Genomic DNA, 13,758 nt, shown 5'->3' with positions numbered 1-13,758 from the left:
AGGACATGCAGGATTCATCTGTGCTCTGCATCCACTACAGCATGAGATGGCTGAGGTGTCTCACATCTGCAGAAAAGGTAAAACCTTGAGGTGATGTGCCCTGCACAGCTCTTGAGGCAGGAGGGAAGCACAAGCTGTCAGATTCATCTGCCCAGCTGCTTCCCTCCACCACCATCACTAGCTAACCCAGTACAAGAGCCATAACCTCAGAGCTCAGCTCTGTCTGTGCATCCTCCCTGGACCTGCAGGCTGAACCTTTTCCACATCAGCCTTGCCCTGCTCATGAGTGAATCTCTCACAGTCATTGCAGGTAAAGCAGGGTCCAAGTAATACCCCTAAAATCAGGATCAAGCTCAAGTAATCCAGCAGACTTTCCTGGTCACCAGCAAACCAGCCAAATTTCTGACTCCAGACGATTCAGGCAAAGTCTTTTCTCATTCCCCTTGCTGGATGCTCAGTACAGCTACCCCAAGTCCCAGCAAAGGCTGAGCAATGCTGCTGTCCTCCATCCTGGGGACCTGGGATGCAGGAAATAACAAAATGTCCTCAGACCTTGTGAGTGGGAAGTGGAGGTCTGTGGAGCAGATGTAATTCCCAACAGTAAATGCCAAGCCAGGAGGAAACTTTCAACTGAAATCCCTGCAGAAAATGGGTTGAAATCCAAAAGTGAGGGGGCTTGGCCGAATAGCAAATATCCCAAAGGCAACTCATAGCCAGGATTCACATCCAGGAAAGATGGAGCCAAAATACTTGGAGGGGAGATGGGGTCCTCCCACCCACAGCAGTCTGGAGCCAAATGAGAGGGGCCAGGAGAACAGCAGGAGGGCTGGAGTTACATCAGCTGCAGCCCCACAAGTCTAGAGAGGTGAACAGCACCTCCTGCTCAGGGACTTACCCCTCACGTGAGGTTTTGGAAACCTCAGAAAGCAGAGAGCCCACGGTCCCAGAGCCAGCCAGTATCCCAGCTGTGGGGAGGGGAAGCAGGGGTCACTTGGGAGAGAGGAAAAGGTCCGAGGGACAGCTTTGGGGAAGGAGGGATGCATTATTGTGAAGACGGCATTTGTCTGCCCTGGAGGAAGGAAGAGGGGAATGCTGGCCCTGCTCCTGAAGGCAGGTGCATGGCTGGATTTATCGGGGGAAGGAAGTAGGGACGGAAGCGAGCCCGGAGCACTGGACGGCTCCATCGGAGCTCAGGGGCAGGCACGGGAAGAGGCCCCGGGCAGCGAAGCTTGTCAGGACACGGCTGCACCGGGGGAGGGGGGAGCCCCCTGCCAGTCCCCACCACTGCGCTGGGCTCTCACACAGTGCCCTGCACGGCACCTCCTGGGCACTGCCACTTCAGCAGCCGGGGAGATGCTTGTTCCCAGACTGGGCTGGAAGGCTGTGAACGCCTGTGTAGACCAGAAGACAAAGCAAAGGGAACAGTGGGTTTGCTCTGGTTATTCCCAGAGTGGAACAGGACGTGTCCAGAAAACAGCTATGCAGCGCCGGGAACAGTCAGTTCCCCTGCTCTGCTCTGCTCCACTGTGTCCCGCGCAAACCCAGAGCCAGTGAGCGCTTCTTCAGCCATGGGTCAGAGGGCACTGGAGTCTTGCCATTTTCTAAGGCACAGGGAAAAAAGCCAGGCACAGATGAAAAAGCACTGGAGTCATCATTTTAAGGGAGGGTAAGAACGTCGTCCATCAATCTGCACTTCCTTGATTGCTTTGACTGCCACCTCCTCCCTTAGGAGCAGGACGGGCTCTGGGTTTACCTCCCCAGGGTGACAGGGGAGGGCAAGACAGAGTTTTGGGATGCTGGTAACAAAGAGCCTCTGCCTGCAAAACTTGCTCCACCACTCCCAGCAGGAATTCCTGCCACATCCCGGTCCCAGGCTCTCCTCCAGCTGGAGGCAGACCACAGCCAGCACTGAGGGGGCTCCTACAGCACCTTGCTGCAGGAGGCTGCGGGGGCTGAAGTTTACATGGGGCCACTGGGAGTCTTGGGCTTCTTCTCCCTGAGCGTGCCCATTTGACAGCTATTAAAACCAGACACATCCATCTTGGGAAGGTGCTGGCCCAAAAAATACTGGCAATCAGCAAAACATGCTGGGAAACTACTGCAGGATGTTTGCCCTCCCTGAGGTAGCTCAGGTGGGATCTGGGGCATGGGGCTGGTGGAACTACGAGCTGAACTCAGCACAGCCCAGCTCATTATGGACCACAACAGGAGCAGCCTGAGCATCTATATGGTTCTCAGCACAAAATTCACAAAGTTCACAGAGCTGAGCAGACAGGCTCAGGCAAGCTGTGTGTGTGCCCAGAGCTCAGAACCAGGAGACAAACCTTCCCTCTAGTGGCTGAATGGCACATGAATCCCACAGCCACCTCCTCCCTCTGTTAACCTCTCTCCCCATGCCAAGCCTAACAGCATTATTTTTCACCAGCCCTAAAGCTCAGCACAGACCCTAAGGGGCATCAAATCTTACAAACTCTCTGTGAGTTTTTAGTGGCTTAAAACTGGCACAGCTGCTGATTTGCACACAGCCAGACAGCCCCGGGGGTCTGTGCCCACTCTGCAGCTTGTAGTGCCCATCCATGCCTGTGGTCAGCAGCACAGTTCATGCACAAATGTGTCCCAGGCACTGGAGAAGGCACACAGCCACAAATCACCGCTGGTTGCTGCAGCAAGGGTGGTTTGTAGGGCCAGTTATTTAGCTGGGTTACTCCCCCTTGCAGCAGTCATTCAGTGGGGCAGAGGATTAGATTCTGCTGGACCTTTTTATTATGGGCCTTCATCCCAGTTTTAGGCTCATCACCGGCCATTTCTGCCTTTTTTAAAGCCCTGGAAAAGTTCTTTTATTAGGGAAAAAAGTCACATGATGGGTTTAGGAAAAAAACACCACTCAAAACTACTGGTAGATCACTACAGCCTTATACCTGAGAATTTGATACTTTATGTTCAGAAAGAGGCTGAGGTGTAGATTTGGAAGCCTTAGATTTCATTCTCAGGGATGTGACATTACAGCTACATTAAAAATGAATGCAGCAACTTCGACATTTTCCAAAGCTGGAAGTGAACTATTAATCAAAACAGCCCATCTATCAGCTAAGGAAAAATTATAAATGGAGCATGAACACCATAAACCCCAAGCAGAAATGCTTTTTAATAAAGGTGATTTGCTATTCAGATTATCACAGCCCTATCCACACCTCCTCAGATTAATTATTCCCCTTCTCTGCAGACTGCTCTGTACACACTCAATGAACAGAAACAAAAAGACATTACCAGGGAGCAAGGCCATCTCCTTTCAGCAAGGCCCCAAGAGATTTGCCTCTTCTAGAAACATCCTGCAACTTCCTGAATGGACAGGAGTTCACACCCAACATCTAAGAGTTGGTGGTAAAATAGACCTCAACATAAAACCGCACTGTGTAACTTTAGTGCTCAGCTGAAGTGTTCATGTCATAAAATCAGAGAATGGGCTGGGCTGGAAGGGACTTTCAAAGGCCATGTGGGGCAAAGAATGGGCTGAGAAAGCACAGAGTGAGACTGGGCATTACAGCAACGGGATCCTTCAACTCCCCAGCAAAAAGATACTGCAAGAAACCTTCATAATTCATCACAGCTTTATATCAGGTTGTGGTTAATGAAGAAAATTGATACCAGGCATGCCTTCCATCAGAGACAAACTGCAGGTCCTTCTTTCCCCCCTTTCTCTGGCTAAGGAGAGGATGAATGCTTGCCAGCTCCAGCAGGCTGACAAGGTGCAATGTGGACCAGAGCTAATTAGTGCTGAGTTAGTGCTGGGGGTCTGATGCAGACATGGGAAGTATTTCAGAGTGGCTCCTGGAAGCTCCTGGCTGTCCTGTGTCCCCCTGTGCAGTGGTGGCAGTGCTGGTAACCCCCACAGGCTGCACATCACACTGCTGCAGTGTCCTTGTTTGTGGATGTGCTGCCTACCTCTGCTGGGAATGAGCACAAGAGAATCTCAAAGTATCAGTATTGGAGATTCTTCTGCTGGTGGCAGGTTTGAAACCCCCAACCTGCTGCAGTCTGTAAAGCCAGGCTCTTACCAACACTGCTGTGTTAAAGCAGCTCTGCATTTTCATACCAAGACATTTTATTCACTTGACAAACAAGAAGCTGGCTGGTGACTCTCTCTGTCACTATGCCAGTCTATTTTTCCTTTATTATGGATAGTGCCTTTCCTGAAGTGGGAACAAGAGTTATTTTTTGTTCCTTCAAATACCATTTGTGAGTTGGCTGACTAAATGCCAGCCTAAGAAAAAATAATCCTGTAAAACAGGCAATGATTCCTTTACATGATTAAAAATATACTGAAAAAATAAAACCATGTTCATACTGCTCAAAAACATCTCAAATACAGAAACATCACAACAGGATACAATTAATAAATCAATTAAGAAACAGAAAATTCCCAGAACAAATCTAGTGACTCTGGTTTTTTAATCCTGAGAAAAGCTCAGACCACAATATATATCTGTGTAAGAAACTTCACAAAGAAACAAAGAGGTGTCTGTCTTAGACCATTGCTCCTATTCTTTCTTCTTGATGGACAAGCCTGTATGAATCCCACACAGATTAAGAAGCACTGAACCATGCAATTATAATGGTGGGGGGCATTTAAAATGCGTTTACTGAGAAGAAACTTTGCTTGTCATCTCCTTCCTGATGTCAGTACAGCCGTTACATAGCTCCCCTTCTGTCACTTTATTTCAGATTTCCACAATCCAGCAGGCAGCAGGAAGTTACAAGACTGGGAAAATGGCTCTTTCTGATGAAGTTACACTGAAGTACTGGGCTCCATTTTTTAGCAATTAGTTACTGTTGTTCAAATGGCCCAAGTTCTCATCTTGCATCGGTGCCAGACAGGCTTGACCGTCACTCTCCCAGGATGTCTGCAGAGTCCTTCTGGGGCCAAATCCAAACTGTAAAACAGAAGACACTGGACCACCCCTCCTAGGACCCCCTGCTTCTGCTGGCTCCTTTCACCACAGGCCAGACTCTATGACTTGTCAGAAGCCTGCCCAGGTGTCAGTTCTCTTCCAAGCCCACTCTGCTCAAGCTCTGCTATAACTGCCATGTATTTGAATTCACTGGATCTGTGGTTGAAGGTCTCCACTAATCCGTAGGTCTCGGAGCGATCCGTGGCGTAGAACAGCTGCACCTGGTTGGCCAAGCACTGGGCATCATGGACCACCTGGCAGTGAGAACAGAGCTGTCACCATCAGGGTGGGGCTGTGCCCGTGTCCCACTGGAAAAGAAATGCCATGCTCCTACTCACCATGTGGCTCAACTCCAAGTCACTTTAGTTCAGCAAATCTCTTAATAAATCACCTCCCTGTGGATCCTGACCTACTTAAACACTCCAGCACCGTGTGTTTTAGCAACTCTCCTGCTGTGCATCTGCCTCAGAGGTCAAGTGTGGCTTTTGTGATCCCTGCCCACTCCAAGATGCACCAAGTCCTCATTTTTCCCTTCTTACAGCTGACCTACTTGCAAAGATTGATTGTTTGCTCTGAGATCCAACAGGGAAAAAGAAAAGCATTACCAATTACTGCACTCATTGTTTCAGAAGGGGTGTCAGGAGGTCAGTTAGAGGAGGGATATTTTAATCATTCGTTCCACCACTACTGTGCCCAGTGCCACCAGTCCAGGCACTGGTATATTATGCCAATAATGGTGTGCCCACACAGAAGGAAAGAGCACAGGTGTGCACAAACTGAACACATAACTCTGGAGTCTCCTGCTTTGACAAACAGGATTAAGCTTCAAACAATGTTTTAACTTGTTTGCAGGCAGCAACAGCTTTCATTTAAATTTGCTTGTTAGAAGGAAAAAAACCCAGTAGCTTTGTTCTTTTACAACTATCACCTATAATACCCAAATTTAAAAAGAAAGAATGCATGAACTGAAATTACCAAAGACTGATGACTCCCTTCTGGCTTCCCCTAGCCTTAAGAACATTACTTTAAAAAAAGACAGTGGGACCATTCTTTGGCAAACGGTCTTTGAAAGGCTTCACTGTAATTTAATTTTAATTGAAAACTGTAGGAGGAGTTGCAGCATAAAATTAAGGAAGCCAATGAGCAGACTTCTCTTACCAAGAACTTGGAGTCCATTTCTGCTGTCATTAGTACTATCCCTTTCTCCTTCTGCAGTTCAGGATAATGGTACAAGACCAACTGGCTTGGAGCAGTTTCACCTTGGGTCTGAAGGAGAGAAAGAAACCTGTCAATATAAAACCCTTCACTTCGCTGCAGATCTGGGTGCTTGATTACAAAACTTTCACAGAGGCAGTTCCTTCCCCAGTCTTAAGGGTCAGCTCTAATTAGAAGTTCATTATTCTCGGTATTTACAGAAAACAAAGGATTTGCAGAGTTAGGTTATTTTTTAACTTGACTAAAGACTATTTTGCATTTAAAAGAACCCGCAATTTTTAGGAAGATATTTACTCTTACAGCATCTACTGCTATTTTAAGTAGTTTGCACAAACACTTCTAAAAAGCCTGGCTCTTGCACATGTTTTGAGTCTACTGAATTTCTACCTCATTATCCTCTACACTACAGAGACACTTAATACCCATAACTTTACTAATTTACCTGTAAGTAATGTGCAACTAAACCATAATTAGCAACAGCTATTGTCATGAGAATTCTTTTCAAGTTAATCTAGACAACGTGTTGGCTAAACTACTTAGTAAATAACATATATTTTAATATGCTGATACTATCTATTTCTGGATCCTAAGTCAGTTTTGAACTTTTTATCTCAAACACTCACCTGAACATTTATCAGGGAAGTGAAGTGTAATTCTGTTCCAGACCACTGCCCCACAAAGAACTCATAGCCTTCTTTTCTTGGCAAAGCATATAGAAACTGCAGAGAAATTATAAAAAAAAAAACAAACCAATTCTTCCTTACATAGAACAAAATGATGCCTATGTCACACTGGCCTCAAGCATTAATGCTTCAGTGAGAGAACCACAACAGAAAAAGAGTTTCTTTGCCCCACCACAAGTGACACGACAGCAAGAATCAGACTTTGAAGCACACAATAAAGCAGAATTACCCTATCAGTACTAATTCATTAGCAAATATCTTGACAAATACTTTTGTCAGTGTTTTGAGACATAAAAAGGAAAGGAGAGTTGAAGAACATTCAAACTCTGACCTTCTTGTTCTCACCTAGAAAACTAACAGCAGAAATGGTCAAATATAAGATAAGGAGCAGAGCATGTAATCCTGTCATTTTATCAGCTGCTCCAGAACAGGCACCTCCTCTCTAGACATTTACAACATATCCAGCTCCACAGGCTACAGAGCTGCTTGTTTTACCACACCAAGGGAAGGACAACACGGGACCAGAAAATCTTGCAAGACACCTGACTGAATGCCAGTGCAGTGTACAGAAATGCACTTCAGGCTATAAATAACTTCCCAATCTCCAAGTAGCTCAGGAAGCCAGATACATTTGATCTTGCTCTTGGCAAGTGAAGCAGGTAGGATTAATCCATCAACCCAGTAAAGTCTTCATTCCCTGAGAGATTCTGTGCTGCTGCTCTCTCAACCCTCCATCTTTTCTATCTAGATCAAACTGTTTCATACATATGAATAGGCACTGCTTTATCTGAGCATCAGGACAAGTGTTTGAACACCTGGATTTTACTAATCAGGCTGATACAATGGGTATGAACACAGGAGGATCAAAAGTTAATGGATCAGGCTTTGAAGAGAAGCACTACAGCTCTACAACCACACACTGCTGTACGTACCGATGGACACTTCTGGGCCCTCTTCCACATCAAATCAAACTTGTCTGCCTTTGGGGGAAGAGAGAGAGAAGTTCAATTTTTGTAACACAAATGTGGATGCAGAGCTGTTCACAATCACCTCATTAACCTTTAGAGGGTACAGCTTCCATCTGGAGAAGGTCCTGCTGTGGGGACAGATGGCAATGAGTTCCTGGAAAGCTGCATTTAGTTCTTATTTACCTAAAAGTCGTCAGCATCCTGTTTTAACAAGGCTGTCTCCAAGATGCAGCAGCAAAATCCTTGGATCCAGCGCTTCATGCCTTGTATGTGAGGGCCCCAAGCCTGAGGCTTACATCCTCTTTCAGTAATTGCTCCACTGCATCATGTACTGTCAACAGCTGAGCTAGACAACACATCCCTGGCTCCAAATTGTGGATTTTCATCATTGTCATCTGTTCTTAGTATAAAAATGCAGCCCATCTATACACTCAATAACATACTTATTGCTTAGGTTTAAATTAAAACCACAACCCTATTTCAGCCCTGATGAAACCTGGCAATTTCATTCACGTGTTCTTTGTGTTTCCCCAAATCTTTTGCCTAATTTTTTTTTTGCTTCCCAGCACTATATTAATATCTACTCTTAGGTGTTCATGAAAGAAAACATATGCCATTCATCAAGAAGAAATTCCTTCATGTGTACTTTTGAGCATGGGAGAATTATGCAAGGCCTTTCTTTCAGCCAACAAAAAGCTTCTGGCAAAAGACAAAGGGGCTTTTTTTTCCCCCTCGATGACACCATGAACTGCTTCCTAATGTGCCTGGGATCTGGTTTGCATTGAAGTCTTAAAAAGCTTCCAATACTCCTCCTAAAACAGTGCACTAAAGCACACTGCCAGCCCCACTAATGAAAGACCTACATTTTAGCTGAAGTCCCTGGTTTTGGCCCTCTGCTACAGTAAAAGTGCAAATCAAACTATTTTCACAACATCCACATGTTGAGAAAACTGAAACATGAGGCTGCTTGACTTCAAATCCCACACTTCCACTTTCAGAGCATTCAGCACATCACACATCTAGAACACTCCCTCCTACTGAGTTTAGCTGCAACAGAAAGGGCCAAATACAATTACAAATCAGACCCCAGATCTAAATGAGGTTTCAAGAACTCAAGGAACACACAGTTGTGAAAAGGCAGATTTAAGAGATCGAAATCATGAAGAAACGAATAAAGAGAAATCCTCAAAGTGAAAAAAGTCTCCTTCAGCCTAATGCAAACTAAGAACAATTAACATCTGGAAAAGTTATCAGGAATAAGAAGTATGATCTTATCTCAGGAAACACCCTGCAATCTCAAGATGGACACTGCTGCCAATAATTGTAAATGCATGAAAGTTCTAAGTGATTAGCCACATGCAAGTTACCAGCCAAGTGCTCTTGGACTGCCACATTAGCCTTGAGGCAGCTGCCTGTGCTGTGGGGAAGAGGGCAAAGAAACAAGCAACTCTGAGAAAAATAACTCTAAAAATACAAATGCTACTTAATAAATACTAGGGCCTTGCAGAAAGTGTTAGAGGCTTGTATTAAAATAAGCCTGGAAATTCCAGCCAGGTGAGCAGAAAAAAGTCCTTGATTTATTGAGACTCCTCTGAGTGAGAAAAAAAAGGGGTATGCATTTCTGAAAACAAAAGCCTTTGTCTGGGACAATAAAATCACTCAGCCCAGAAAGTAAGCTTGTTCTTGAAACCTCACTTTCCTTTAATGACTGCTTTTAAAAGCATCAGAATCTCAGCTGGAAAGGAAAGCTTTGCATGCTGGCTTTTCAAGTGCTGAACTATTGAGGAACTACTTACAGGAATAACAGCATAAACTGTGTCTTTTGCAGAAAAATACTGATTCCAAATCTGTAGGAAAAAAAGAAGATGAGATACAGTTAAAGTCCAGCATTTAGCAGTAATGTCAAATGCTTTAACATATCAACTAACCTTTGTAAGCACTTTGGGAAGTCATTTTTCAATCAAGCCTGACTGACTTTCCTGCTAATGCAAGATAATTCTGCAAAGGTTCCAGATGTACTTCTCACATCTTTCCCAACAATCACACTAGTGACTTTTGGTTGTGTTTTTTGGTGTTGGTGTTTTTTTTTAATAAAGAACATACAAAACATTTTCAACAGAATCTTTGCATGCTGCTCCTCTGTGTTAACAGTCTTTTTCTTCACCACAGCAGGATGGCAATACCCACTGTACCTGCACCTCCTAGGAGGACTTACCTAGATGGAGAAAACTTTATCTTCTCCTATGGATGCCCATGTGAATACACTTTTTGTAAATATACATTCACAGCTGTGTTTTATTTTTCAGTCTAAGTAGAATTTCCATGTTTACACATAGATTACTATTAAGCACAGATGTGAAGCAAAGTTTATTCCATTTAAATCCATCACCTGTGTTATCTCCTCTGCTGATTTTTCTTTCACCATCTCAACATTAAGAATTGAATCAAGTGTCTGCAAGAGAAAGCACAAAGAATCTGGCATTATGGCAGTTCTCTGACCTTGTAAGAATCTAGAATGAATGGATGCAATTACACAACAAAACAACCTAGGGGAACTTGATTCAATTTACAGTGTTACTTAGTCCCTCTAATTGCCAAATAAAATACAGCAGTAACACATGGAGAAGTAGATTCACACACTGAGGCAGAACAGATTCTTTCAGGAGACAGCACATGCTTTGCTCCAGTTGTGCAGATCTCTACTGGAGCTGCAAGAGGAGCTGCAGCCTTTTGCCTTGAGCCATCCCAAAGATGTGCTCTTTGGCAGATTTACACTGAAGAGTCACCGAAATCAAAGAATGTGAAATAGAATTCTCTTGTCCCTGGGCTGGCTGATCACTGCAAATGTATTTTCATGCTGTGAAAGGAGCTTAACCCTTTCCATTTAATGTTCAGAACAGATTCCCCAATTGGAAAGAATTTCCAGGGTGTCACAGAGAAGGACAGGGCAATAAAAACCCAGGGTGCCAGGAGTTTTAAGGTTGAATGGGATCCCAACAGTAAACCAAGGTCTTACACTCAAATGCAGCATAAGGAACACCAGGTTTATATCAAAGTGTTCTTGACTGAAACTGGCTGTGGCAATACAAGATAATCCACACCCTTGCCCTGCTACCCTCCTAACACTTGGGGTCATTTCTCTTACCTTATCCTTTGTGAATCCTCCCTTTGATGTCTTGCTGCCCAAACCTTCTGCCTGCAAGAAAACATTCTTTCGTTTTACAGCTAATACCACTCATTTGCCTTCCCTGCCACACATAACCTGCCTGCTGACAAAAACTCCTCAGTGGGAGCTCAAGATACTTGAAGATCACTGCAGTGTATTTTTAATAAAATAAGTGATTGATTAGGTGAAGTAAATAAGACTAGTAACGTAATGTGAATTATGAATTCAAGGCCACAAAGGATTAGTCAAAAGGAAACTATTATGCATTTTGGATCCAATATTATTGAACAGTTTTCTTGCTTTCACTAAAAAAATGATAAATGCAGGATTGTGTCATTCTTCTGGCCAAACTAATCTGGAACTAATTAAACAAGGTTTCAAGGAGGGAATTTACAGTCTAAAAAATAATACAGAGGAGTACAGAACAATGCTTTTAGCCATCACACAGTGATATTTCAGAGCTCCAACTGACAGGGATACTTCCAGTTTGTAGCATGACTCTGATCCCATAAAAACAACATTAGAGCTTCAATGTATGTGATTTACAAAAAAAATTGTCCTTGCCTTTTCCTCCATGCATCTGATAAACTCTCCTTGTTTGGAATGTCCCACGGGCTGCTTTTTCACTTCACTTCTTTTTTCCATACGGGATTCAAACACATCTGGATTGGACCTGAATTGGAACAGGGACTGTTTACAGTACAACAGAGCAATAGAACAGCTCGAGTTGGAAGGGACCCACAAGGATCATCCAAGTACTACTCCCTGCTCCCTGTCCAACTGGACATAAATTAATATAACTAAAACATTCCAGTTTGCCTTTAAATAATCTTAAGTTTTTAATTATGACGATAAACAGGAAAAAATCAATGCACAGTTAAGAAACTGTGAAAGCTGTTGCACAATATCTCCTATGACCCAAGGCTTTAGATTTGTTTTTGGCACTGCATCCCAACAAGACCAGGTTGGATGGGGCTCTGAGCAACCTGTCCTAGTGGAAGTTGTCCCTGCCCATGGCAGGAGGGTTGGAAGTGGTTGATCTCTAAGGTGCTTTCCAACCCAAGCCATTTCATGGTTCTGTGAGTGAGCCTGTGAAGTCTTTTGCTTCACTGATTTATACTGCTAAGTAAGGTAATCCATCATTATCAGGATAATTAAAAACCATGATTCTTCTATGGGCTGTTCCCATCGTGGCCTTGTCAGCAGATGGACTTACACCTAAAATAAGACTCAACTTCTACCTACTCATTTTCTGTTCAAATCCTCCTTTAGAATAAGATGGAAGACTGTAAATTGAAATACTCTTTGTCCACTCCAATGGTTTCCAAAATTGGAGTGCTCTTTGCCTGTCCTAAGGTTTACAAAGGTGGAGAGCAGTGCTGGGTAATTAACATCATTCAGCGTTTTAAAATGTTTACTGTGATACTGATTCATGTTCTTAATTTAAAATTTTAATTTAATCTTCGCAAAACTATCTCTAATCAAGCTGACCACGCTGGGAGACGGCCCTCACTGACCTGCTATCGACTACATGTGGATTTCAAGGCAATTGGCCTAAACTAATCAAATTTCTCAAGAGGGCGTAAAGCTAAAATTGAAGGACATCTCTCCTTCAAGAAAGCGCTCCCCAGGCCCGCCCGTTTCGCAAACTCAGCCCGCCCACCCCGGTCCCGCCGCCGCCCCCCTCAGGGCCCACCTCCGCAGCTCCTGGATCTTGTGCCGGTACTTCCCGTAGAAAGGGTTCTCCTCCAGCGCCGCCTCCCCCGATCCCGCCGCCGTTCCCGATCCCACCGCCGTTCCCGATCCCGCTGCCGGCCCCAGCACCCCCCGTGCCGGCGGTGCCAGCAGCCCGAGCGGCCGGAGCGCGGCGCGGCTCCGCAGGGCCACCCCCAGGCCCCAGCCCTGGCACAGCGGGCCCGCCATGGCTCCGCTGCCCTCAGCCCGCCCCGCGCTCCGCCCCCCGCCCCGCGCTCCCCGCAGCCCGCCCCGCGCTCCGCTGCCCTCAGCCCGCTCCGCCCTCCGCTCCCCGCTCCCCTCAGCCCGCTCCGCCCTCCTCTCCGTTCCACCTCCCCCGCCAGGAACCGGCCGGAGCCGCACGCTAGAAAGGAGCTTTTATTGAGAGCAAAGCCGCGTTACATGCTGGAGCGCCGCGGAGCGAACAAGCGCGGTGGGCACGGCCCCGCTCCCGGCGCACGGGAAGGGACACAGTGGTCACCCAAACCCACAGGTACAGCCCGAAAGCGAACCCAGGAATCACGGCACAGCAGCAAGTCTCGGCAAGCCAGATCTCTTTTTCTGTTACAGTCTGCTCTTACAATTTCATTGCTTTTGATTTCACTCAGATACCGCATTTTTCTCAAGGACTCCCTGCCCAGAGCACCCAGCCGCTCCTCTGGTACCCCACCAGCAGCTGCACGAGTTAGGGCAGGAGGGGATCCAGACGAGTGTATTGACTACACTCACGGTTTTTCATCTGCACTGTGAATAAACACGGGAGGGAACCCTGCCCACACCTGGCATTAGGGCTTTGAGCAGCGTGCGGGATGGAGAGTGGTGTAGCAGAAACCTCACTGCGATGGGACCGGTGCTCCCAGGCTGCAGCACAGAACAGACCACTGTACTTAGGGATGCTCGGATTTTGTGCAATTGACAGCACAAGCCCATCCTACAAGTGACCACAGCAATTAGCAATTAGCCATCGACTGTGCCATGCAAGTTAAGAAGCAGCCCTGGGCAGCCGTGTCCCAGCAGTGACCAGCTGAGCTCCCTGGGCACAG

General features: G+C 45.8%; 1 protein-coding gene across 2 annotated transcripts; it reads right to left on the bottom strand.

The window, feature by feature from the left end:
• Positions 1–3,590: 3,590 nt before the first annotated feature.
• ATPAF1 (ATP synthase mitochondrial F1 complex assembly factor 1) lies at positions 3,591–12,928 on the bottom strand. 2 transcript variants are annotated; one of them, XM_059853879.1, is made up of 9 exons: positions 12,678–12,928; positions 11,546–11,654; positions 10,961–11,011; positions 10,205–10,267; positions 9,612–9,662; positions 7,780–7,827; positions 6,788–6,883; positions 6,108–6,215; positions 3,591–5,203 (listed from the first exon to the last, which is right to left on the bottom strand). In XM_059853879.1, the coding sequence occupies exons 1-9, from the start codon at positions 12,902–12,904 to the stop codon at positions 5,009–5,011; spliced, it is 948 nt and encodes a 315-aa protein (XP_059709862.1). In that variant the 5' UTR covers positions 12,905–12,928; the 3' UTR covers positions 3,591–5,008. The 2 variants fall into 2 exon arrangements, with proteins under 2 accessions (XP_059709862.1, XP_059709863.1); XM_059853880.1 differs by having other exon boundaries at positions 5,118–5,257.
• Between the last annotated feature and the right edge of the window lie 830 nt (positions 12,929–13,758).

Source organism: Haemorhous mexicanus, chromosome 9 (genome assembly GCF_027477595.1).
Source record: "Haemorhous mexicanus isolate bHaeMex1 chromosome 9, bHaeMex1.pri, whole genome shotgun sequence".
In the NCBI taxonomy this organism is placed as follows: Eukaryota; Metazoa; Chordata; class Aves; order Passeriformes; family Fringillidae; genus Haemorhous; species Haemorhous mexicanus.
This window is presented reverse-complemented; position numbering and strand designations above follow the sequence as displayed.

Bases quoted from the DNA above. Each gene is read 5' to 3' on its own strand.
- ATPAF1 (XM_059853879.1), bottom strand. From the start codon at position 12,904: ATGGCGGGCCCGCTGTGCCAGGGCTGGGGCCTGGGGGTGGCCCTGCGG. The intron at 11,012-11,545 runs GCAAGGACAATT...GTTTTCTTGCAG, and splicing joins TCAGATGCATGGAGGAAAAG to GCAGAAGGTTTGGGCAGCAA. The intron at 6,884-7,779 runs GTACGTACAGCA...ATTTCTCTGCAG, and splicing joins GGGCCCAGAAGTGTCCATCG to TTTCTATATGCTTTGCCAAG.